We start from the raw sequence: 27,680 nt of genomic DNA, 5'->3' as shown, positions 1-27,680 counted from the left end.
CATTATTCAGAAAAATATTATAATTTTGCTATGATTTACAATAGATTTGTGGTAAGTGCTTCGTTTATCTATATATCATATGAAAAGATGCATATAACTGCTTTCATGTACTATAAGTAAACATTTTTAGTGAAATGTGTGTGCTTAGCTGATAGGATTGAAAGAGTTGTGTTCGGTAGAATTTAATTTGAGACAGTTTTAATTTTTCATTTTTTTTTTATTATGCATAACAAGTAATAACACATGTGATCACTCATGTACTCAGCAGTGCCTACTTTTCAGTCTCTGTTTACTCTTTCTGTCATTATCTTTTTATTGCAGGTGTCTTTTGATAATACATTTTAGGAAATATTCAAGTTATAGCATCTTCAAATTGTTTGTGCTACCATATCTATTAAGATGTTTTCCCTCCAGGATTGGTTAGTACTGTGAGCTTAAGAGAATCTCTTTAGGTGTTAGAGACCTCTGACTCACTGCCTTTTTATGTAGTTAACCACTCCTCTGTATATTTGGCCTACAGCTTGGCCAGGGCCCACTTTGCATATTGTCAGTAACATCCACTTAGTGATGATGTCATCATCCCACTGGCTGACACATCAGTCATACCAGCTTTTCCATAATTCTCAGGATACCCAGACAATGCAGACATTCTCTACTTTTTTTATGGCTTCTTCCACCCCATCATGAATAAGTATCCTTGTATGATTTACTTTAAAGGGTAGTATAGTGTTTACTTCCATTGTATAAAGGCAAGGGGGATAAAGGATAAAGATGAGTGTTTAAACTACAGAGGTATAAGTTTGTTGTGTTCCTAGTAACTGGTATGGGAGAGTAGTGATTGATAGGATGAAGTTTTGTTGATTGGTTGGTAAGGATTTACACTGTGTGTATAGATCATGGTGAGGTGCCTGAAGATTGGAGGAATGCCATTATGTAAAGGCAGGGGATATAAAGGTGAGTGTTCAAACTACCGATGTATAAGTTTGTTGAGTGTACATAGTAAGTCGTGTGTGTGAGGGGATTCATTGACAGACTGAAGGCATGTACAAAGCATCAGATTGAAGAGGAGCTATTTAGTTTCAGAAGTGGTAGAGGATGTGCAGATCAGATGTATGCTTTAAGGAATGTTTGTGAGAAATACTTAGAGAGACAGATGGATTTGTGTGTGGCATTTATGGATCTGGAGAAAGTATATGATAGCGTTGATAGACATGCCTTGTGGAAGATCTTAAGAACATATGGTGCAGGAAGAAACCTGCTAGCTATGATTGGGTTGATAGAGATACCTTGTGGAAGGTCTTAAGAATATATGGTGTAGGCGGAAACCTGTAAGATATGATAGGATCAATAGAGATGCCTTGTAGAAGGTCTTAAGAATATATGGTGTAGGCAGAAACCTGCAGTGTTTATGAGTAGGAAAAGAGGAGAGTGAATGGTTCCAGGTGAATGTTAGTCTGCAGTAGGGAATGTGTGCAAGTTGCAATGGTTGTTCAGTTTGTTAATGGGTGGGGTGGTGAGGGAGATAATTGTTAGAGTCTAAGAGAAAGGGGCAAGTATGCAGTTTGTGGCATATGAGAGGAGCTAGGAAGTGAGCCAGTTGTTTGCTGTTGGTAGAGCACTGGTGGCTGATTCAAGTGAGAAACTATAAATGGTGAATGAGTTTCAAAGAGTGTATTAAAGGAGGAAGTTGAGTAAATGTGAATAAAAGCAAGGTTCTTAGGTTTAGCAGGGTAGATGGATAGGTTTGGGTTTGAGTTTGAATGAAATGTTTTAGGTACCTGGATGTGGACATGGCAGCGAATAGACCCATGGAAGTGGAAGTGAGACATAGGGTGAGTGAGGGGGTGAAGATTCTGGAAGCGCTGAAGAATGTGAGAAAAGAGAGAACATTTTCTGGGAGGGCAAAAATGGGCCTGTTTGAAGAATTTAGTAGCACTAACCATATGAATACAAGGCATGGACACTATGGAGGAGGGTGGATATGTTGGAATTTAATTGTTTCAAGACAGTATGTGGTGTCAGGTAGTTTGAACAAGTATTGAAAGTGTAAGAGAGAGGTATGGTAATAAAAGAGTGTGGTTGAGAGAGCTGAAGAGGTTTGCTGAAATGGTAAGGACATATAGAGAGAATGAGTGAGGAAAGTTTAACAGAGGATATATTTGTCAGAACTGGTGAGAAGAAGGAGAATGGAAAGACTGAATTTGAGGTGGAAGGATGGAGTGAAAAAGATTTTGAGCAATTGAGGCTTGAACATGCAGGGGGTGAAAGGCATGCACAGGATAGAGTGAATGGGAACAATGTTATAGGTAGTGGTCGACTGCTGTCATTGGACTGAACCAGGGTATGTGAAGCACCTGGATAAGCCATGGAAATGTCAGTGGGGTCTGTTTGTGGATAGGAAGCTGTGTTTCAGTGCATTACAGATGACAGCTAGAGAATGGATGTGAGTGGATGCTGCATTTCTTCATCTGTTCCTGGTGCTACCTTGCTAATGCAGGAAGTAGTGATCAGGTATCAAAAGAATATTAATAGTATTTGTAGTAGTAGCAGTGGCATTGATAATGATGATAAGAAGAAAAATAAAGTTTTAGTTGAGAAAGCCCAGAGGAGGTTAATAAAGATGATGCTGAAAATAAGAGAGCTGAATTTTAAGGATTGTTTAGAGACTATAAAGTTGCCCACTATGGAAAAGAGAGGAATAAGGGGAGGCCTGATGATGACTTTCAAGTTTGTTGATTAATTTGACAGTGAACAGCTTTTGAAAGATGTAAAGAAAGAATGACCATAAGTCATGGTAAGAAATGTGTTAGAAAGATTTTAAAGAAGTACTTTTAGTAATAGTGAATGAAAGGAAGAAGGTGAGTGATGAAGCTATGAATGCAGTCAGTATGCAGTTTAGAATGTTGATTGATAGTAAGAAAAGGTCTAGAGACGAGGCTTCATAGGTTTAGAACTTCTTCCCCACTCCCCATGTTGCACAAATAGTAATTGCAAATATATTCTCCAGAACTAGGATAATTGTTTTATTTTGTTTGTGTTTTATTTTTATTTTTACGATTGTGAGAATGGAATGCAAATATTGAGTTTGGATGTGGGGCTTGGAAATATACTCACTTTTACTTTGTACAACTAGGTTCTTTTTATGTAGACATACTTTGCTTGGCACTTTTCTAGTCATACCTCCTTTGTATAACAAGCAAAGGGTGTGTACGTTTTTCAGCACCTTTTTATTTCCTATCTTGTTATTTCTTGTAATGTTCAACATATTACTGTAATATTATTTAGTACAATTTACTTTTTTATAACTTTGTTATTTTTTATTATTATTATTATTATACTTTGTCGCTGTCTCCCGCGTTTGCGAGGTAGCGCAAGGAAACAGACGAAAGAAATGGCCCAACCCCCCCCCATACACATGTATATACATACGTCCACACACGCAAATATACATACCTACACAGCTTTCCATGGTTTACCCCAGACGCTTCACATGCCCTGCTTCAATCCACTGACAGCACGTCAACCCCGGTATACCACATCGCTCCAATTCACTCTATTCCTTGCCCTCCTTTCACCCTCCTGCATGTTCAGGCCCCGATCACACAAAATCTTTTTCACTCCATCTTTCCACCTCCAATTTGGTCTCCCTCTTCTCCTTGTTCCCTCCACCTCCGACACATATATCCTCTTTGTTATTATTATTATTATTATTATTATTATTATTATTATTATTATTATTATTATTTTTATTATTTTTTTATTTTGCTTTGTCGCTGTCTCCCGCGTTTGCGAGGTAGTGCAAGGAAACAGACGAAAGAAATGGCCCAACCCACCCCCATACACATGTATATACATACACGTCCACACATGCAAATATACATACCTATACATCTCAATGTACACATATATATATGCACACAGACACATACATATATACCCATGCACACAATTCACACTGTCTGCCTTTATTCATTCCCATCGCCACCTCGCCACACATGGAATACCATCCCCCTCCCCCCTTGTGTGCGAGGTAGCGCTAGGAAAAGGCAACAAAGGCCCCATTCGTTCACACTCAGTCTCTAGCTGTCATGCATAATGCCCTGAAACCACAGCTCCCTTTCCACATCCAGGCCCCACACAACTTTCCATGGTCTACCCCAGACGCTTCACATGCCCTGATTCAATCCACTGACAGCACGTCAACCCCGGTGTACCACATCGCTCCAATTCACTCTATTCCTTGCCCGCCTTTCACCCTCCTGCATGTTCAGGCCCCGATCACTCAAAATCTTTTTCACTCCATCTTTCCACCTCCAATTTGGTCTCCCACTTCTCCTCGTTTCCTCCACCTCCGACACATATATCCTCTTGGTCAATCTTTCCTCACTCATTCTCTCCATGTGCCCAAACCATTTCAAAACACCCTCTTCTGCTCTCTCAACCACGCTCTTTTAATTTCCACACATCTCTCTTACCCTTACATTACTTACTCGAACAAACCACCTCACACCACACATTGTCCTCAAACATCTCATTTCCAGCACATCCACCCTCCTGCGCACAACTCTATCCATAGCCCACGTCTCGCAACCATACAACATTGTTGGAACCACTCTTCCTTCAAACATACCCATTTTTGCTTTCCGAGATAATGTTCTCGACTTCCACACATTCTTCAAGGCTCCCAGGATTTTTGCCCCCTCCCCCACCCTATGATTCACTTCCGCTTCCATGGTTCCGTCCGCTGCCAGATCCACTCTCAGATATATAAAACACTTTACTTCCTCCAGTTTTTCTCCATTCAAACTTATCTCCCAATTGACTTGACCCTCAACCCTACTGTACCTAATAACCTTGCTCTTATTCACATTTACTCTTAACTTTCTTCTTTCACACACTTTACCAAACTCAGTCACCAGCTTCTGCAGTTTCTCACATGAATCAGCCACCAGCGCTGTATCATCAGCGAACAACAACTGACTCACTTCCCAAGCTCTCTCATTCACAACAGACTTCATACTTGCCCCTCTTTCCAAAACTCTTGCATTCACCTCCCTAACAACCCCATCCATAAACAAATTAAACAACCATGGAGACATCACACACCCCTGCCGCAAACCTACATTCACTGAGAACCAATCACTTTCCTCTCTTGCTACACGTACACATGCCTTACATCCTTGATAAAAACTTTTCACTGCTTCTGACAACTTGCTTCCCACACCATATATTCTTAATACCTTCCACAGAGCATCTCTATCAACTCTATCATATGCCTTATTATTATTATTATTAATATTATTATTAGCCTAATAAAAGCACTATTTGACCATCTAGGCCAGGCCTGCTTGTAGCTTTGGTGCTGATATAGTGCTCACTTTACTCACTTTTTGCTTTGCCTTGTTATATGAAGGAAACTGATAAGAAATGTTGGATAATGGATCAATTATTTATAACAGTGAGATAAAAGAACTCTTAGTATCCCTGTTTTCTCTTTCCCAATTACTGTATGATAATTATCAGTATCCCCCATTTTCTCAGTGCCACAACTTTTTCCACCCGCCACAACGAATTACTGTCCATTAACTTATAGATTATTATTGTTGTTATAGAACCCTAAGATTATAGATTATTATGTTGTTATACAACCCTAAGACCCCTTTTATGGGGCTCCAGCTTTGAAGTTGGATCAGGGAAATTGATGAGATTTTGCACTGGATCAGGGAAACTGATGAGACTGTATTCCTTTCCACCCATGTACAGTGATACAGCCTGGTTGAAAATGCCTTCTTGCTGGTGGTGTAGCCACTTGCAGATGGGAGTCCAGTAACACCTCATAAATTTGTCATTGATCATAACAGTTATGCTTCTACCTACTTTCTCGCTGCTCTATCATTTACTGTGCTGTTCTCTTTTTACAATCCTTAACCTTTACATTGAACAGTGTAAGCATTTTGTTATTTAACTAGATCAGGGAAAGAATGAACCCTTTTGTGGTGAGAAGGTCCTTGATGAGACTATCCCTTTCCCCTCCATGGTTGTGTAACCACTTGCAGGTAGGAGTGCAGTAATGTCTTGTAACAATAATGCTCTTACTTTCTTGCTTCTCACTCTTTTACTATGCTGTTTCCTTGTTACTGTCCTTAATCATACCATGTATTTCATTATTTCTATGTCATAGTCATGGACTTTACAGTTCCTTTCTTTGCTCTGGATGCTTATGATCTTATTTCCCTGTATTGCTTGGTTCATATTGTCAACATTCATAGACATCAGTAATGGTGGTCTCCATTCACTGTATACTGTGTTTACTAAGAGCATACCTTGAACCTCTTGCTTAACAAAATATCCTTTCAATTTATGTTGAGCTTTATGTTCGTACATCTGTAATGTTTTGAAATATTGTTTTCTCTTTAGTATGCCTAAATTGAAAGGATACTGGTTTTTGTTTGTTAGGACAATATTTTAGCAAACAGAATTTGTCCATAAACTGCTCATGTCCATGTAGATATGAGCAGCTTGCTGTGAACCACTTATTTCATTTTCAGATCTTTGTGATAATTTAAAATGTTTTTCACATCTCTAGTAACTGTACATAGAATGTAAAGGTTTTGAATTCAATGTTGTTAACATGAATTGTAATATGATATGTGGTCCATTGTATTTTTTTCAATGCTAAAGCAGTTATATTTTTTGCAGGAAGTACCAAGAGATTTGCCAAGAGAAAAGCGGGATCTTTGCCTTCAAGAGTTGGTAGAAACAGAAAGTAATTATGTTGATGCATTGGAAATGCTTTGTAAAACATTCCACATGCCATTAAGAAAATTAATATCCGAAGAGCAGCTAAGAAAAATATTCTGCAAAATCCCGGTAATTTTTCTGTTTTTATTTTTACATTAACTTTGTGTTCATGTGTCTTTTTATATGTATGAACTCTTTTGAGGTGAAGAATAAGGAGATTGAGGAATGAAGGATTGACCAGGTTTCTGCTCTTATGCAGGTACAGGCCTACTTTGCTATAAATAGGGGATGAATTCCTAGTAAAAGGAGTGTAAAGCAGAATTTTTCAAAGCGAAGATAGTTTTCCATTGTAAAAGTAGATGGAAATGAGGTGATAATAAGAAGAAACTATGGAAGACTTAGGGAAAGCACAAACAATGAATTTAAAAGACTAAAAGAAGGAGTTTACTTTTGAAATGAGTGTTTTTATTATTATTACTAAAATCCCTGTTACTGGACTCCTGCAGCTCAAGGCTTCTCTTCTGGCAAAAGCAAGGAAATTGTTGACTCCTTTGGAATAAGATGGTCCTTGATGAGACCATTCCTTTCCATCCAGCCTCGCCAAAGGTGACTTCTTACTTGCAGTTTGACCTGCTACAGGCAGAATCCAGTAACAATTGAGAATTTTTATTTACAGATATTCCAATGGATTTCCATTAATTTTAATGTTTTTGGAAGAATCTGTTTAGGCTACAGTGTTATGCAGTAGTATATCTTATTGTGTTTGAGAACAGACAGTAAACTAGTTTTTGTCTTGTTTTAGGAACTGGCAGGAATCCACAAGACCCTCCATGAGGGTCTCAAAGAAGCACAGAACTCTTTCAATAACAAAACAGTCTCGAAAGTTTTTCTTGATAACCAAGAAAAACTCCTCATTTATGGAGAATACTGTGCTAATCTTACAACTGCTCAGCAAGAACTAGAAGATGTTATGAATAACAATGAAACAATTAGAAATGTAATTCGGGTAAGCTAAAGTTGTCACTTTTGTTTGAATAATATGTTTTCAAAAAGATGTGCATTAGTGATGCAGGTAATAGACTGTGAAGATGAAAAACATTGATCATTCCAATGCTGTAGAAATGCATTGCGAATTGCTGAAAGGTGAGCTGTAACTTTAATATATTTCAATAAGTGGCATTGAAAGTGCTTTTCATTTATCAAGACATAAGGATTCTTAACTTTATGGATTTGCTGATGAGCAGGACTGAAAGAGATTGTTATTACCAACACACTTGTAAATCAAAATATTTATAATTTTCCCCTGGCATTCCGAATAATGAAATTTTATATTTGCACATATTGGTACTATTTGATTTTTATGTATTCATATAACTTTTCTATTTTCTTTTTTAAGGAGTGTCAGCAAAAAGTGAATGATGGAAGACATCAATTGCGTGAATACCTGTTTGTGCCACTGCAGCGTATTCTCAAGTATCACCTTTTACTGCAAGAGCTTGTACGCCACACTCAATCCGTAAGTAATACTCATATAGTCTTGCCAGTCCATGCTAATGTTAATTCATACAAATACTTACTGTTACACAAATGAAGGAGCCACTTGCATTCTCTAAAGATAGAATTTGAACAAAGAAGTTAAGTTGTATCAACAGGTACATTATTTCCCTGCTGTTTATAGAATATAAGATGCAAAACTCATACACTGTGCTAAATTTAAACATTTCTCTAGGTTTTGTCTCTCCTGAAATCTGTAAGCATAGAACTCCTTCCTAATGGTATTTTTTTTTTATATTTTTGCCAAGATGGCATGGGCAGTTGAGGACCTAATCAAGGCCATCTCATTAATGCTATATATAACAATAGGTAGGTGCCTCTGATGACACAGTGGTATAGTTGCCCTCTGCCAGTGTCCCACTGACAGTCAAGCACAAAAGGCTAAGAAATGGCACTTGAGTTTACCATTCTTGTATACTCTTTTGCTGTGGCCACCCTCTCAGGAGGGTTCCCGAAAGGAACAGGTGTCAGAGATATAAGTAGGTAGGTAAGTATATTTACATATTTTATTTATCGTACTTGATCGCCATTTCCCCCATCAGTGAGGTAGCGCCTTCAAACATGAAGAACGGCCCATCCACTTGTTTGTTTATTTATTTATTTATTATACTTTGTCGCTGTCTCCTGCGTTCGTGAGGTAGCGCAAGGAAACAGATAAAAGAATGGCCCAACTCACCCACATACAAATGTATATATGTACACGTCCACACCCGCACATATACATACCTACACATTGCAACATATACATATATATACATACAAAGACATATACATATATACACATGTACATAATTCATACTTGCTGCCCTTATTCATTCCCGTTGCCACCCTGCCACTTATGAAATAACAACCCCCTCCCCCCACACGCACGCGAGGTAGCACTAGGAAAAGACAATGAAGGCCATATTCTTTCACACTCAGTCTCTAGCTGTCATGTATGATGCACCAAAACCACAGCTCCCTTTTCACAGCCAGGCCCGACAAAACTTTCCGTGGTTTACCCCAGATGCTTCACATGCCTTGGTTCAATCCATTGACAGCATTTCGACCCCGGGATACCACATTGTTCCTATTCACTCTATTCTTTGCAAGCCTTTCACCCTCCTGCATATTCAGGCCCCGATTGCTCAAAATCTTTTTCATTCCATCCTTCCACTTCCAATTTGGTATTCCACTTCTCCTTGTTCCCTCCACCTCTGATGCATATATCCTCTTTGTCAATCCACATATATATACACACATATATATACATAAATGCTCGTATACATATGCATATACATATCAACATATACATTTATACATACATATACATACACATACACAGACATACATATATACACATATTCTTACTTTTTTGCCTTTGTCCATTTCTGGTGCTACCCCACCCAACAGGAAATAGCATTACTACCCCTTGCTTCAGCAAGGTAGCACCAGGAAAACAGACAAAAAAGGCCACAGTCATTCATACTCAGTCTTTAACTGTCAAGTGTAATGCACTGAAACCACAGCCCCCTGTCCACATCCAAGCTCCACAGACCTTTCCATGGTTTACCCCATATGTTTCACATGCCCTGGTTCAATCCATTGATAGCATGTTGACCCCGATATACCTCATCGTTCCATTTCACTCTATTCCTTGCACACCTCTCACCCTCCTGTATATTCAGCCCCTAATCACTCAAAAAATTTTTTCAGTCCGTCCTTCCACCTCCAGTTTGATCTCCCGCTTCTCCTTGTTCCCTCCACCTCTGACACAAATGTCCTCTTTGCCAACTTTTCCTCACTCATTCTCTCCATTTGTCCAAGGAGAAGGAGGAGACCAAATTGGAGGTGGAAAGATGGATTGAAAAAGATTTTGAGTGATCGGGGCCTTAACATATAGGAAGGTGAGAGGCATGCAAGGAATATAGTGAATTGGAATGATGTGGTATGCTGGGATTGACATGTTGTCAGTGGACTGAACCAGGGCATATGAAACATCTGTGGTAAACTATGGAAGGGTGTTTGAGGCCTTGTTGTGGACAGGGAGCTGTAATTTCTGTGCATTAGACATGCCAGCTAGAGACTGAGTGTGAATGAATGTGGCCTTTTTTGTCTGTTTTCCTGGTGCTACCTTGCTGAAGGAGGGGGTAGCAAAGCTTTTTCCTGTGGAGTGGGGTGGCACTAGAAATGGATTGAAGGCAAGCAAGTATGAATTTGTATATGTGTATGTATGTATGTGTATGTGTTTGTATAAGTGTATATGTTGATATGTTTATGTATGTATATGTATGTGTATGGGTGTTTATAGATATTTATGTGTATATGAGTGGATGGGTCATTCTTTGTCTGTTTCCTGGTGCCACCTTGCTGATGGGGGAAGCAGTGATCAAGTATAGTAAATAAATAAATGAATAGATATATTTTTCATTTTTCACTTTTTATTATACTTGATTGCCGTTTTCCGCGTCAATGGGATAGCACCAGGAAACAGATGAAGAATGGCCCATATACACATATTTACTTAATAATTTTGTTTATTGTACTTAATCGCTGTTTCCTGCTTCAGCGAGGTAACAGACGAAGAATGGCTCTCCCACTCTTATGCCCATATTTATATATAAACACCCATACACACACATATACATGCATATACATATCATCATATACATACATAGACATATACATATATACACATGTACATATTCATACTTGCTTGCCTTCATCCATTCCTGTTGCCACCCCGCCCCAGAGGAAAGAGCATCGCTACCTTGTTTCGGTGAGGTAGCGCCAAGAAAACAGACAAAACGACCACGTTCGTTCACACTCAGTCCCTAGTTATCATGTGTAATGCACCGAAACCACAGCTCCCTATCCACATCCAGGCCCCAAAGACCATTGTTTATCCCAGATGCTTCACATGCCCTGTTTCACTCCATTGACAGCATGTTGACCCTGGTATACCACATTGTTCCAATTCACTCTATTCCTTGCATGACTTTCACTCTCCAGTATGTTTAGGCCCTGATCGCTCAAAATCTTAGTCACTCCATCCTTACACCTCCAGTTTGGTCTCCTGCTTCTCCTTGTTCCCTCCACCTGTGACACATATATCCTCTTTGTCAGTCTTTCCTCTCTCATTCTCTCCATATGTCCAAACCATTTCAACACACCTACTGCTCTCTGTCACACTCTTTTTATTTCCACACATCTCTCTTATGGTTTTATTACTTATTCGATCAAACCACCTCACACCACATATTGGCTTCGAGCATTTCATTTCCAATAACTCCACCCTCCTCTGTACAGCTCTATCTGAAGCTCATGCCTTGCATCCATATTACATTGTTGGAACTACTACTCCTTCAAGCATACCCATTTTTGCTCTCCGAGATTACTTTCTCTCCTTCCACACATTCTTCATCACTCCCAAAACCTTCACCCCCTCCCCCACCCTATGACTCACTTCTGCTTCCATGGTTCCATCTGCTGCTAAATCCACTCCCAGATATCCAGAACACTCACTTCCTCCAATTTTTCTCCATTCAAATTACATCCCAATTAACTTGCCCCTCAACCCCACTGAACCAAATATATAACCTTGGTGTCATTCACATATACTCTCAACTCTCTTCTTTCACATGCTTTTCCAAACTCGGTCACCAACCTCTACAGTTTCTCACCCGAATCAACCACTAGAGCTGTATCATCAGCGAACAACATCTGACTCACTTCACAGGCCTGCTCATCCACAACAGACTGCATACTCACACCTATCTCCAAAACTCTTGCATTTACCTCCCTAACCACCCCGTCCATAAACTAATTAAGCAGCCATAGGGACATCATACACCCCTGCAGCAAACTGACATTCACTGGGAGCCAATCACTCTCTTCTCTCCCCACTCTTATGCATGCCTTACATCCTTTGAAAAAACTTTTCACTGCTTCTAACAACTTACCTGCCACACCATATACTCTTAAAACCTTCCACAAAGCATCTCTATCAACTTTATCATGTGCCTTCTCCAGATTCATAAATGCTACAGACAAATCCATCTGTTTATCTAAGTATTTCTCACATACAATCTTCAAAGCAAACATTTGATCCACACATCCTCTACCACTTATGAAACCACACTGCTTTTCCTCAATCTGATGCTCTGTACATGCCTTCACCCTCTTAGTCAATACCCTCCCATATACTTTCCCAGGAATACTCAAAAAACTTATGCCTCTATAGTTTGAAGACTCACCTTTATCTTCTTTGCCTTTGTACAAAGGCACTATGCATTCCGCCAATCCTCAGGCACTTCACCATGATCCATACCTACATTGAATATCCTCACTAGCAATCAACAACATAGTCTCCCCCTTTTTTAATAAATTCCAGTGTAATACCTTCCAAACCCGCCACCTGGCCAGATTTCGTCTTTCGCAAAGCTTTCATTGTCTCTTCTCTGTTTACCAAATCATTCTCCTTAACCCTTTCACTTCTGACCAAAACACCCAATATCTGCCTCTCTGTCATCAAACATATTCAACAAACCTCCAAGATACTCCCTCCATCTCCTTCTCACTTCATCACCACCTGTTATTACTTCCCCACATGCCCCTTCACTGATGTTCCCATTTGTTCTCTTGTCTTATGCACGTTATTTACCTCTACCAAAACATCTTTTTATTCTCCCTAAAGTTTAATGATGCTTTCTCACCCCAACTCTCATTTGCCCTCTTTTTCATCCCTGGCACCTTTCTCTTGACCTCCTGCCACTTTCTTTTATACATCTCCCAGTCATTTGCTCTACTTTGCAAATGTCGCCCAAATGCCTCTCTTTTCTCTTTCACTAACAACCTTACTACTTCATTCCACGACTCACTACCCTTTTTAATCTGCCCACTTCCTACCTTTCTCATGCCACATGCATCTTTTGTGCAAGCCATCACTGCTTCCTTGAATACATCCCGTTCCTCACAAGAAGGTGGAGGGAACAAGGAGAAGCAGGAGACCAAATTAGAGGTGGAAGGATGGATTGAAAAAGATTTTGAGCGATTGGGGCCTGAACATACATGAGGGTGAGAGGTGTGTAAGGAATAGAGTGAACTGGAATGATGTAGTATACCAGGGTTGACGTGCTGTCAGTGGACTGAACCAGGGCATGTGAAGTGCCTGGGGTAAACCATGGAAAGGTCTGTGGGGCCTGGATGTAGATAGTGAGCTGTGGTTTCAGTGCACTACTCATGCAAGCTAGAGACTGAGTGTGAACAAATATTCCCTTTCTTGTCTGTTTTTCCTGGCACTGCCTTGCTGAAGTGGGGGTAACAATGCTGTTTCCTGTCAGGTGGGGTAGCACCAGGAATGGATGAAGGCAAGCAAATATGAATATGTGCACATGTATATTTGTATATGTCTGTGTGTGTATGTATATGAATGTATGTGTATATGTTGATATGTATAGGTTCATATGGGGTTATCCCTGGGGATAGGGGAGAAAATACTTCCCACGTATTCCCTGCGTGTCGTAGAAGGCGACTAAAAGGGGAGGGAGCGGGGGGCTGGAAATCCTCCCCTCTCGTTTTTTTTTTAATTTTCCAAAAGAAGGAACAGAGAAGGGGGCCAGGTGAGGATATTCCCTCAAAGGCCCAGTCCTTTGTCTTAACGCTACCTCGCTAATGCGGGAAATGGCGAATAGTTTGAAAGAAAAAAAATGTGCATATATGGGTATTTATGTATACTTATGTGTATTAGTGGATGGGTCATTCTAGGTTCTGTCTCCTGGTGTTTCCTTGCTGACATGGGAAACAGCAATTAAGAGTGAAAAATGTACGTGTATAAGCATTTATTTGTATATATATGTGTATATGAGTGAGTGGGCTGTTCATTGTCTGTTACCTGGTACTACCTTGCTGATGCAGGAACTGATGATCAAGTATAATGAATTTATAAGTAAATATCCCTGAGGTAAGGGAGAAAGAATTCTCCTTACATATTTCCTGCATGTTGTATGTATGTGTTGAAATTTATAGGTATGTATATGTGCGTGTATAGATGTTTATGTATATACATGTGTGTATGGATGGGTTGGGCCATTCTTTCATCTGTTTCCTTGCGCTACCTTGCTAACACGAGAGACAGCGACAAAGTATAATAGAAAATATAAAAGGGAGCAGAAGAAAGAGCCAAGTAGGGCATCCTCATGCTCCTTAAAGGCTTAGGCTGTGGTGTTTAAATTTGCATGGAGAAATGAGCAATGAGAAAAGTGAAGAAATAAGTAGTATGTTTCGGGAACGAAACCTGATTGTTCTGGCTCTGATTGAAACAAAGTTTAAGGGTAGAGGGGGAAAATAGTTTGGGAATGTCCAAGGAGTAAAGTCATGGGTTGGTGATAGGACAAAAGCTAAGGAAGGAGCAGTACTACTCTTGGAGCAGGTGTTTTGGGAGTAGGTAATAGAATGTAAGGAAGTAAGTTTTAGATTGACATAGGTAAAACTGAAAGTGGATTGCATGAGGTGGGTGATTACTAGTGATTATGCGCATAGCCATGAGAAGTAAGATCAAGAGATCAGGTATTAGTGATGGATGATTTAAATGTGAAGGTAAGTAATGTGGCAGTCTAGGGTGTAATTGGGGTGCATGGGGTATTCAGTGCTGTATATGGAAATGGTGAAGAGCTTGTAGAGTTTTGTGCTGATAAAGGATTGGTGACTGGCATCACCTAATTTAGAAATATGGACATACTCAAGTATAAGTGTGTGAGTGGGAGAGATGGTCAGTGAGCATTATGAAATTGCATATGAATTGACATGCATGTGAAAGAGAGACTTGTGGATGTACATGTGCCGAAAGGAGCAGCTGGTAGGATGTATGATCACTATCTTGTGCAGGTGAGGGTGAGATTTGTAGAGGTTTTTGAAAAAGAGGAAACAATATTTGGGAGAAGAGGGTGGTGAGAGTGAGTGAGCTTGTGCGAAGTACCAGCAGAGATATAGTGTAGAATGGCAAAAGGTGAGGAAAAAATGAAATAAGGTTGGTGGTTGAGGAATGGGAAGTATTTCGGGAAGCAGTGATAGCATGTGTATGAGATGCATGTGGCATGCAAAAGGTAGGAGATGGGCAGATCAGAAAGGGTAGTGAGTGGTTTGATGAAGTAAAGTTGCTAGTGAAAGTGAAAAGAGAGGTATTAGGGTATTACAAGGAAGGAGAGCAAATGATTGGGAGATGTATAAGAGAAAGCACAAGGTGGTTGAGAAGAGGGTGCAGGGGTTGAAAAAGAGGGCAAATTAGTAAACTTTAGGGAGAATAAGAAAATGTTTTGGAAAGAAATAAATAATTCTGGAAAAAAGATAGCAGATGGGAACATCAGTGAAAGGGGCAGAAGGGGAAGTGATAACAGGAAGTGAGGAAATGAAGTCAGTATTTGGAAGGATTGTTATATGTGTTTGATGATAGAGAGGCAGATAAAGGGTGTTTTGGTTGGTGTTGTATGTGGTTATATATCATAGAGAGTGGTTTGATGAAGAGAGAAGAGGCGATGAAAGCCTTGTATAAGATGAAATGCTGCAAGGTAGCTAGAGTGGATGGTATTGTAGTTGAATTTATTGAGAAATGGGGTGACTTTGTTGTTGACTGGTTGGTAAGGATTTTCAGTGTATGTATGGATCAATTGCAGTGCCATCCACTCCAGCTGCCTTGCTGCATTTCATCAAACACATTAAACAGTCCTTCAAAATACTCAATCTCCTCACTTCATCACTAACTGTTGTCACTTTCCCTTTTGCCCAATTCCCCGATGTTCCCATTAGTTCTCTTGTCTTTCGCACATTGTTTACCTCCTTCCATAACATATATTTGTCTTCCCAAAAGTTTATTGATACTCTCTCACCCCAACTATCATTTGTCCTCTTTTTCAACCACTGCACATTCCTTGTGACCTCCTGCTGCTTTCTCATATCTTCCAATCATTTATGCTCCCTCCCTGTAAGTACTGCCTAAATGCCTCTCTTTTCTTATTCACTAGCAAATTTATTTCTTCATTCCATTACTCACTACCCTTTTTAATCTGCTTAGTTCCCACCTTTTGCATGCCACATGCATCTCTTGCACCTACCATTTCTGCTTTCCTAAATATCTCGTATTCCTCACCCATTCCCCTTGCTTCATTTACTCTCACCTTTAGCCATTCTACAGACAGTCTCTCCTGATATTTCTTCACACAAGTCTTCTGTCCAAGCTCATGCACTCTCACCGCTCTCTTCTTCCCAATATTGTTTCCTCTTTATTGAAAACCTCTACAAATCATCACCTTCTCCTCCACAAGATAGTGATCGGACATCCCACCCGCTGCCCTTCTCAGCACATTTACATCCAAAAGTCTCTCTTTTACACACATATCAGTCGATATGTAATGTAATAATGCCCATTAACCATCTCTCCTACTCACATACATAAGCAGCAGTAATCACCCATCTCTCACCATTCACTTTCAGTTTTACCCACATTAATCTAGAATTAACTTCATTACATTCTGTCACACACTCCCATTACTCCTGCTTCAGGAGTAGTACTACTCCTTCCTTAGCTCTTGTCCACTCTCCAATCCCTGACTTTACTCCTAAGACTTTTCCAAAGCACTCATTCCCCATTACCCATGAGCTTTGCTTCAATCAGAGCCAGATCATCCAGGTTTCATTCCCCAAATGCATTTCCTATTTCTCGTCTCTTCTCACTTGGTTACATCCATTCAAATTTAGACACCCCAACCTGAGCCGTCGAGGAGGATGAGCAAGCCCTGCATGGACTCTTCTTCTGCTTCCTCTTTTAGAAATCTAAATATGAGAATAATGTGCTATATACAGCTCTGATTATGAAGAGTATATTTTAAGAGAAGAGGGATGACATAAATACTGTACAATATGGTGATAGTATTGATAGTGGAGTAGTTGAAAATTAAAGATTTATGTAAATGTAAGAGAAGAACTGTTTAGAAAATAGATTTTTAGTTTTAGATCGTGAGGCATGTGTCATTAATTTGCGATATGCATGAAATGAATAACATTGTATAGGAAAAAGGTCAGTCCATTCATTTTGAATATGATGATTTTATGGTTGCTAAATAATTGATAAACTTTGCTAACTCAGGTGTTATTGAGGATTTGAAACTTTTTGTTTTTACCATTTGATAAAGTGTAGTGATAGGTGAAAAAGAAACTCATTCATCTTCATTCTTACTAGTCTATTCCATCATGGATGTTTTTTTTTTTTTTTTTTTTTTTTTTTTTTTTTTTTTTTATACTTTGTCGCTGTCTCCCGCGTTTGCAAGGTAGCGCAAGGAAACAGACGAAAGAAATGGCCCAACCCCCCCCCCCCATACACATGTACATACACACGTCCACACACGCAAATATACATACCTACACAGCTTTCCATGGTTTACCCCAGACGCTTCACATGCCTTGATTCAATCCACTGACAGCACGTCAACCCCTGTATACCACATCGCTCCAATTCACTCTATTCCTTGCCCTCCTTTCACCCTCCTGCATGTTCAGGCCCCGATCACACAAAATCTTTTTCACTCCATCTTTCCACCTCCAATTTGGTCTCCCTCTTCTCCTCGTTCCCTCCACCTCCGACACATATATCCTCTTGGTCAATCTTTCCTCACTCATTCTCTCCATGTGCCCAAACCATTTCAAAACACCCTCTTCTGCTCTCTCAACCACGCTCTTTTTATTTCCACACATCTCTCTTACCCTTACGTTACTTACTCGATCAAACCACCTCACACCACACATTGTCCTCAAACATCTCATTTCCAGCACATCCATCCTCCTGCGCACAACTCTATCCATAGCCCACGCCTCGCAACCATACAACATTGTTGGAACCACTATTCCTTCAAACATACCCATTTTTGCTTTCCGAGATAATGTTCTCGACTTCCACACATTTTTCAAGGCTCCCTTTAAATTTGAATTTTTCATTACAGACTCACAGTGATCTAGAAAACTTAAAAAAAGCCCATGAAGCGATGGTAGATGTAGCTGTGTATATCAATGAAGTGAAGCGTGACAGTGAAATGCTACAAATCATAAAAGACCTTCAGGTATTTAAAAAATTTTCATAGCTTTTCTGTGACATTTCTGTCTGTAGCATGTAAAAGTTATTCTTTTAACCATTGTGTGATATTCTAGGATGCCTCCTTGTTTTTGTATTTGGCTGTTTTATTTGCTTTTATCTTGTTTGAGTTAGAATTTTCAGTTTCCAAAATTTGTATGTTCATTAGCATGTTATATGGTAATTCCTAGTATTATTATACTTTATTTCCATCTCTTGCGTCAGCGAGGTAGAGCAAGGAAACAGATGAGGAATGGCCCAGCCCACCAACAGACACATATATATACATAAATGCCCATGCACGCACATATACATACATATACATACACAGACATATACATATATACACATCGCCATTCCCATCGCCACCCCGCCACACATGAAATAGCATCCCCCCTCCATCAAGGTAGTGCCAGGAAAAGACGAAAAAGGCACATTCATTCTCACTCAGTCTCTAGCTGTCATATGTAATGCACCAAAACCATAGCTCCCTTTCCACAGCCAGGCCCCCAGACCTTTCCATGGTTTACCCCAGACACTTCACATTCCCTGGTTCAATCCATTGACAGCACATCAACCCTGGTATACATTGTTCCAATTCACTTTATTCATCGCACACCTCTCACCCTCCTGTATGTTCAGGCCCCAATCGCTCAAAATCTTTTTCACTCCATCCTTCCACCTCCAATTTGGTTTCCTGCTTCTACTTGTTCCCTCCACTTCTGACACATATATCCTCTTTGTCAATCTTTCCTCACTCATTCTCTCTATGTGTCCGAAACATTTCAACACACCCTCATCTGCGCTTTCTATCACACGCTTTTTATTACCACACATTTCTCATACCCTTTCATTACTTACTCGATCAAGCTACCTCACACCATATATTATCCTCAAACATTCATTTCCAACACATCCTCCCTCCTCTGCACCACCCTATCTTTAGCCCGCGCCTCGCAACCATATAACATTGTTGGAACCACTATTCCTTCAAACATACCCATTTTTGTTCTCCGAGATAACGTTCTCACCTACACATTCTTCAACGCTCCCAGAACCTTCGCCCCTTCCCCCACCCTGTGACTCACTTCCACATCCATGGTCCCATCCACTGCTAAGTCCACTCCCAGATATCTAAAACACTTCACTTCCTCCAGTTTTTCTCCATTCAAACTTACCTCCCAGTTAACTTGTCCCTCAACCCTACTGAATCTAATAACCTTGCTCTTATTCACATTTACTCTCAGCTTTCTTCTTTCACATACTTTACCAAACTCAGTCACCAACGTCTGCAGTTTCTCATCCAAATCAGCCACCAGTGCTGTATCATCAGCAAACAGCTGACTCAGTTCCCAAGCCCTCTCATCCAGAATAGACTGTATTCTTGCTCCTTTCTCCAAAACTCTTGCATTCACCTTCCTAACCACCCCATCCATAAACAAATTAAACAGCCATGGAGACATCATACACCCCTGCAGCAAACCGACCATCACTGAGAACAAATCACTTTCCTCTCTTCCTGCTCCTCCACATGCCTTACATCCTCGGTAAAAGCTTTTCAAAGCTTCTAGCAACTTACTTCCTGCACCATATACTCTTAAAACCTTCTACAAGGGATCTCTATCAGCCCTATCCTATGCCTTTTCCAGATGCTTAAATGCTACATACAAATCCATCTGTTTTTCTAAGTATTTCTCACATATATTCTTCAAAGCAAACACTTGATCCACACTCCTCTTCCATATCTGAAACCACACTGCTCTTCCCCAGTCTGATGCTCCGTACATGCCTTCACCCTCTCAGTCACTACCCTCCCATATAATTTCCCAGGAATACTGTACAAACTTATGCTTCTGTAATTTGAACACCACCTTTATCTGCTTTGCCTTTGTACAGTGGCACTATGCATGCAATGATATTAATTATTAATGCTTGATATTTGAATTATTTTAATCTGAAAAGAAGCCTCTTGTTTCAGGTTTTTAGAATATGGATTCACAGGTTTAAAGTTTTGGCTGTTCTCAAAATTTTTTAAAGTACATGTACTTGATGCATCCTAGCTAAGGCATGAATAAGTGTTTTTTTTTATAAGAAAAGTTACTGTTGTGTACTCCTACCGTTATACATTATAAATGACACCTAGAAACTAGATGGGTGTAGTTGAGTCTGCCAAAGCAGGAAAAGTAACTGGGTGTGAGATGAAAATAGGAATGTAAGTTATTATATCAGTCTTTTGTACCATACTATTATTAAATGTTTTCTTCATCATTATTAATTTCTTTCAGTATTAAGAAAAGTATATTTGGCTATTTATTGATTTCACTTTTTTTTAACTTGATTGCTGTTTCCTCATTAGTGAGGTAGTGCAAGGAACAGATGAAGAAAAGGCCACATCAACTCACATCAATTCTCTTGCTGTAATTTATAATGCACTGAAACCCCAGCTTCCTATCCACAGCCAGGCCCCTTAGACCTTTCCATAGTTTACCCTGGATGCTTCCTGTGCCGTGGGTCAATCCACTGACAGCATGTTGACCCCAGTATACCACATCATTCCAGTTCACTCTATTTCATGCACGTCTTTCCCCTCCTGTATGTTCATGCCCTGATTGCTCTAAATCTTTTTCATTCTATTCTTCCATCTCCAATTTGGTCTATCTGTTTCCTTGTTCCCTCCACTTCTGACACATATATCCTCTTGTCATCCTTTCCTCACTTCATGTGTCCAAACCATTTAAGCACCCTTTTCAACTCTCAACTGCACTGTTTTTATTACCACATCTCTCTTACCCTTTCATTACTTGATAAACCACCTCACACCACATATTGTCCTCATACATTTCATATAGAACACATCCACCCTCCTCTGTACGACCTTATCCTAAAGTTGTGCCTTGTTTGCGTATAATACTATTAGGACTACTGTTCCTTAAATATTGTATCTAAGAAATTCCATTGTATATTTATAGTGCTGTTGTAATTACCTGTTTGAACATTATAAAGGAGTTCTGTGCCCATAGGCTCCATCTTAAACTTTCTCTTTATTCATACAACTCTTTGATTTGATAATTTTGGACTCATAGTGCAGTCCCCATGCTTTTTTCCTTTTTTTTTTTTCCACATCTCTGTAATTATAGAAGTAATTCTTAATTTCTTATGAATTCTTTTTGTTTAGTGTCTTGCTGTTACTTGTTGCTCTTCCTATGTTATTTCAAAGAAGGTTTTTCTTACAGCACTTTGAATTCGATTCTGTCCATATTCCTTGTTCTCCTTGGGAACTCTGTCTGTGGGGTGGCTATGGTAAATCTCTACTGGTTGCCCTAACCATACACTTCTTAGCATGCTCCATCCTCCTCATTTTTACCTGGATCTTTCCCGCATCTTTCTCTTTTACTTAACCCTTCCAGGATGCTGGCTGTCTTCCCATCACACTAATTCTTGTTACCATGCACTATATATTTTCTTCCTCTCCACGTGACTAAACCACTTCATGATGCTTCATGTGACCCACTGCAAAACACCACCACCTTTTACTTTCCACTCTCTGATATACCACATCTCCAGTTTACTCCATCTGTCTATCAACACAGCAACTACCTATCAAATACCTTAAACTTTAAGATTGTTTGCTTTGTTCCACGTCCATGTTTCACATCAGAAATCAGGGTTAACGGAATTGTTCTGTCCTCTAATCCTTTTTTGATATTCATGATATCGTTGAACCTTTTGAAGAACTGTTTTCTTTCGACTTCATTAAACTAGTTTCAAATAATGATGGTTGTGATCAGGTCACTGTGGGCAAATTTAAGGCCTCTAACCTTTCCTTGTAATTTGTTTTTCCTTGTTCTGGTGCTGCACTATATATGTTACCTTTCTCAGGACCCTCTGTGTTAGTTCTTTAAGTGGAATGACTAAACTTTAGCATATTCTAGTTTTGGTCTAATGTAGCATGTGAAGAGCATGCAGACTATTTCCTTGAATGCTCCTCTGATGTTTGCTGGCAGGGAGTTTGTTTTCATAACTCTCATCTGTGACTCTGGTGACCAGTTAGGTATGATGTTTACTCCCAAGCCCCTGTCACACACACATTCCAGCAGTTTATTTCTTGCTAGATGATTATCATGTTAAGGACTTTTTTCACTCTATTCTGTGCTCATTATCTTGATTTTGATTGGGTTTAATTTCATCAACCATGTATCAGACCAACTTCAGAGCTTGTCTCTGTGTCTAGTTGTATGGTTCAAAGCAAAATGCTTTCAGACAGTTCAGTTGCTAACAATTTACCCATACTTATCTTTTCTTGAACTCCTAATCTCTTAAGTAAGATTTCTTTTCCAGCCCTCTTAATGTACAATTTTTCAATTTTTTTTCTTACTTTCTTTCATACTTGATTGCCATTTCTTATGTTTACGAGTTAGTGCTAGGAACAGACGGAAAAAGGCCACATCCACTCACACCCATTCTCTAGCTGTCATGTGTATTGCATGGAAACTGCTTATCCTCATCCAGGCCCTACAGGACTTTCCAAGGTGTACTTTGGACACTTCACATGTCCTGGTTCAGTCCATCGACAGCATGTTGACCCCAGTATACCACATAGTTCCAGTTCACTCTTAACTCATGGATGCCTTTCATCCTCTTGTATGTTTGGGACCCGATCACTCAAAATCTTTTTAACTCCATCCTGTCACAGGAGATTTAGAAAGCAAAGACTAATACCATAACTTGTCAGATGCTTTGGAAATTTCAAGGGCTACAACAAAATTTTTTCAAAATCCTTGAGAGAGGAGGACCAGATACGAGTCATATAGGAGAGATCAACAGTAGACCTAGCACTGCAAAATCCATGCTGGTGATCTGAAGGTGCCTCCACCACTAGCTAGGCCATGCAATAATTGGCAAGCTGCTGCATCACATGATTACTGTTTGGCCATTTGCAACTCAAGGGTGAGCCATTCTGATAACTGTTTTTTCCCTACACCTTGAAGCTTTGGAATTCTCTACCCTCTTGTCTTTGCCAATTACTAACACCTGGCTCTTTTAAAAGACAGGTGTTTTTATTTCCTAGAAAATTCATAAATGTTTTCCCCTTTCTTCTTTTTCTCTTTCATAATCCTCTCTGTATTCCAATTAAGGCCTGGTCTTGATGTGGACTTTTGGTCATGACTGGAGCCTTTAGTGTAAAAAAGAAATTGTGCAAGAGAATGAGATTTTAATATTTTCAAAGGCTTTGGAGATAACAAAAGTGAGAGGGTAATAATTGGAGGGGTTAGGGTGCTCTCTTTCTTAGAGATGGGCTGCCCCAAGGCATGCTTCTTGTTCATATGTTCACTCCATTTCAGCATGCCCTCTTCAGCTCTCATACATATGCATCTCTCTTACCCTAGTATTTCTTGCCCAATCAACCCTCTTCACACTAGATTTCTACCTCAAACATTTCATTTGCAACTGATCCACCCTGTTCCATTTTTTTATTTTTTTTTTATGAAGGGTCCACTTTTCTCGTTCATAAAATACTGTCAGGACTATTGTGCCATCAAACATACCCGTCTTTGCCTCTCACTAGCGACCTTTCTTTGTACACACTTAACCGTGTGCCTAGGACCATAGCCCTCTCACCTATCCTGTGGCTCACTTTAGGTCTCATGGTTCCATTTGCTGCTATTTCCACTCCCAGGTATCAAAAACACACTATTTCCTGTAGATTCTCTTCATTCAAATTTGCATGCCAAGACTTGCTGCTTCACTGTTCAACCTAATTACCTTGCTTTACTCACATTTATTCTCAACTTTCTCCTTACATACTTTCTCCCAAGTTCAGAAATCATCTTCTGGAAAAACAGTTTCTTATTTGAATCAGCCACCAACACTGTCATCAGTAAAAAGAAACAGACTCACCTCCCACGGCTCCCTATCCCATACAGACTGTAGACCTGCCTCTCCAAGATTCTTAGTCACCATCCTCTCCACCTCATCTGTAAACAGATTAAATTGTCATGGTAACGTTACAATCCCCTGACACAGACCCATCTTCACATTCACCCTCCTTTATACCAATTGCCACAAGCCTGGATAAAAATTTCTATCTGTTTTAGTAGATTCCTTCACACAATTTATTTATAACACAATCCAAAGTGCATCTCTACCAACCCTAATATATTCCTTTGGATCAATAAATGTCACATAAAAATCCTTGTCCTTCTCTGGGTATTTCACACGAATTTGTCAGCAAACATTTTTTTTTTTTTTTTTTTTTTTTTTTTTTATATACTTTGTCGCTGTCTCCCGCGTTTGCGAGGTAGCGCAAGGAAACAGACGAAAGAAATGGCCCAACCCCCCCCCATACACATGTATATACATACGTCCACACACGCAAATATACATACCTACACAGCTTTCCATGGTTTACCCCAGACGCTTCACATGCCTTGATTCAATCCACTGACAGCACGTCAGCCCCGGTATACCACATCGCTCCAATTCACTCTATTCCTTGCCCTCCTTTCACCCTCCTGCATGTTCAGGCCCCGATCACACAAAATCTTTTCACTCCATCTTTCCACCTCCAATTTGGTCTCCCTCTTCTCCTTGTTCCCTCCACCTCCGACACATATATCCTCTTGGTCAATCTTTCCTCACTCATCCTCTCCATGTGCCCAAACCACTTCAAAACACCCTCTTCTGCTCTCTCAACCACGCTCTTTTTATTTCCACACATCTCTCTTACCCTTACGTTACTCACTCGATCAAACCACCTCACACCACACATTGTCCTCAAACATCTCATTTCCAGCACATCCATCCTCCTGCGCACAACTCTATCCATAGCCCACGCCTCGCAACCATACAACATTGTTGGAACCACTATTCCTTCATACATACCCATTTTTGCTTTCCGAGATAATGTTCTCGACTTCCACACATTCTTCAAGGCCCCCAGAATTTTCGCCCCCTCCCCCACCCTATGATCCACTTCCGCTTCCATGGTTCCATCCGCTGCCAGATCCACTCCCAGATATCTAAAACACTTCACTTCCTCCAGTTTTTCTCCATTCAAACTCACCTCCCAATTGACTTGACCCTCAACCCTACTGTACCTAATAACCTTGCTCTTATTCACATTTACTCTTAACTTTCTTCTTCCACACACTTTACCAAACATATGATCCACAAATCTTTTACAGTTTTTCCTCTGCAATCTTATTCAACTGCATTCCCATCCAGTTCAGTCACTTTGCTGCATTTCATCTTAAGCAAAGCTCTCACCACTTTGTTTCTTTTCTCCAAATCACTTGTCATGACTCCTGATTGCACACCTTCATATCTAAAGAAACCCTTCAAATGCCTTCCTATTATTGAACACAATGAATTTTCAGAATACTCTCACCATCTCCTCACCATGTCTTTGCCTGTTACCATCCCCGTTAGTCTCCTTCGCCAATGTTCCCATTTTTTTTTCCTCATTTTTAACTCACCTCAACTCTCATTTGCCCTTTTTTCAGCACTAACACCTTCCTCTTGACCTGGCACTTTTTCTTGTACATCTTCCAATTATCCACACTCTTTCCTCAATTATTTGTTTATTGTAAGATATTCACAGAAAATCAATTGTATTGTAATATTGCTTCTTTGATAAGGATTAGGCCATAGGGGCACTCATGATTTTCCATCATATCTCTGGCAGATTCAAGGAAGAAACTACAGAAGTTAGTGACTGAGTGTGTAAGAGTGTGGTAAAGGAGGAAGTGCAATTTAAAGCAAGGTTATTAGGTTTAGCAGAATTGAGGGACAGGTTAATTGAGGTGTGAGTTTGAATGGAGAAGTATTGGAAGATATGAAATGTTTTAAATACCTAAGAGTGGACATGGCAGCAAATGGAACTGTGGAAGTTGAAGTGAAGCACAGGGTGGTTAAGGGGGCGAAGATACTGGGAGCACTGAAGAATGTGTAGAAAGAGAGATCATTATCAGAGGGCAAAAATGGGTGTGTTTGCAAGTACAGTATTCCCAGCAGTGTTATATGGATGTGGGGCATGGGCCACATATGAGGATGTGTAAAGGAGGATGGATAAGATAGAAATGAAATGATTGAGAACAATATTTGGTGTGAGGTGGTTTGATCTAAGAGGTCATGAAAGAGTGAGAGAAAGGTATGGTAATGAAAAGAGTGTGGTTGAAAGAGCTGAAAAAGGTGTGCTGAAATGATTTGTAGGTATGGAGAGTAAGTAAGGAGGGGTTGTTGTAGAGGATACGTGTGTCAGAAGTAGAGGGAATACAAAAAAGAGGGAGACCCAACTGGAGATGGGAAAATGGAGTAAGAAATATTTTGAATGATCAGGGCTTGAATATGCAGGAGGATGAAAGTCTTGCACAGGATGAAGTGAATTGGAACATTGTGGTATACAGAGGCCAGTGTTCTGTCAGTGGACTGAGTCACGGCATGTGAAGTGGCTGCAGTAATCTAAATAATCCATGGAAAGGTTTGTTTGGTCTGATTTTGATAGGGAGCTGTGGTTTCGGTGCATTACACATGACAACTGGAGAATGGATGTGAGCAAATGCAGCTTTTCTTTGTCTGTTCCTGGCACTACCTTGCTAATGTAGGAAAGGCAGGCAAGTATAAAATAGGTTCTAATTTTACTAGTTAATCATCTCTAGTTTGTCATGGCATTTTTATGTCCTCCACTTTCCTAACTTATCAGACCATTTTTAGACTTTTCAGCTCCTTGCAGTCAACTCTTTTTACCTCTGTCTTCATACATATATTCGGTTTTGATTTTGATTTAATTCCAGATGAGTATAATGGATATGCCAAATGAAATAAGCAGTTTAGAAGATCTTGGGAAACTTAGATATGATGGGGAAACTCGGATTGAATGTCACCCAGACCCAATTAAGAAGAGGTATGTATGTTCTTTTTACCTAAGAGATAATAGGGGCTACTCATCTCATGGTCTTTTTCTTTAGTGAACTGTGTGAGTTAGAGAGTTTAGGGCCCTGCATGACAGCAGCTTATGACAAGGCAAAGTGCCTTCTTGTCCTCTTCTACTGATATCTTTCTCTGGTCTATGGCTAAAAGTATTTCAACAATTTTCTTTTCCTTTCTGATGATACTATAACTTTCTCCCCTACTGATGAATCATTTCTTTTTGTAATGTCGTTAGAAATTTCCTCTGCCTGACGTGACAAGTAGATGAACCCATACCTTGTGTTAACATTGTTCTTAATCCCTTCTTCTAGGTAAGCTTTCACACTATCAGTGAATGGGTTGTTACTTACCTTGATGTCAA

General features: G+C 39.8%; 1 protein-coding gene across 3 annotated transcripts in view; it reads left to right on the top strand.

Moving 5' to 3' along the window:
- Vav (Vav guanine nucleotide exchange factor) overlaps positions 1-27,680 on the top strand; it is a 139,642-nt gene that overhangs the window by 41,163 nt on the left and 70,799 nt on the right. For all 3 annotated transcript variants that reach the window (XM_071665652.1, XM_071665661.1, XM_071665644.1), the window contains 5 exons: positions 6,700-6,870; positions 7,544-7,747; positions 8,138-8,257; positions 18,264-18,380; positions 27,184-27,293. In XM_071665652.1, the coding sequence (XP_071521753.1) occupies positions 6,700-6,870; positions 7,544-7,747; positions 8,138-8,257; positions 18,264-18,380; positions 27,184-27,293 (722 nt within the window). The remainder of the gene's footprint in view (positions 1-6,699; positions 6,871-7,543; positions 7,748-8,137; positions 8,258-18,263; positions 18,381-27,183; positions 27,294-27,680) is intronic.

Source organism: Panulirus ornatus, chromosome 1 (genome assembly GCF_036320965.1).
Source record: "Panulirus ornatus isolate Po-2019 chromosome 1, ASM3632096v1, whole genome shotgun sequence".
Taxonomy (NCBI): domain Eukaryota; kingdom Metazoa; phylum Arthropoda; class Malacostraca; order Decapoda; family Palinuridae; genus Panulirus; species Panulirus ornatus.
The sequence above is the reverse complement of the archived record's forward strand: the minus strand, read 5'-3'. Positions and strand labels throughout refer to the sequence as shown.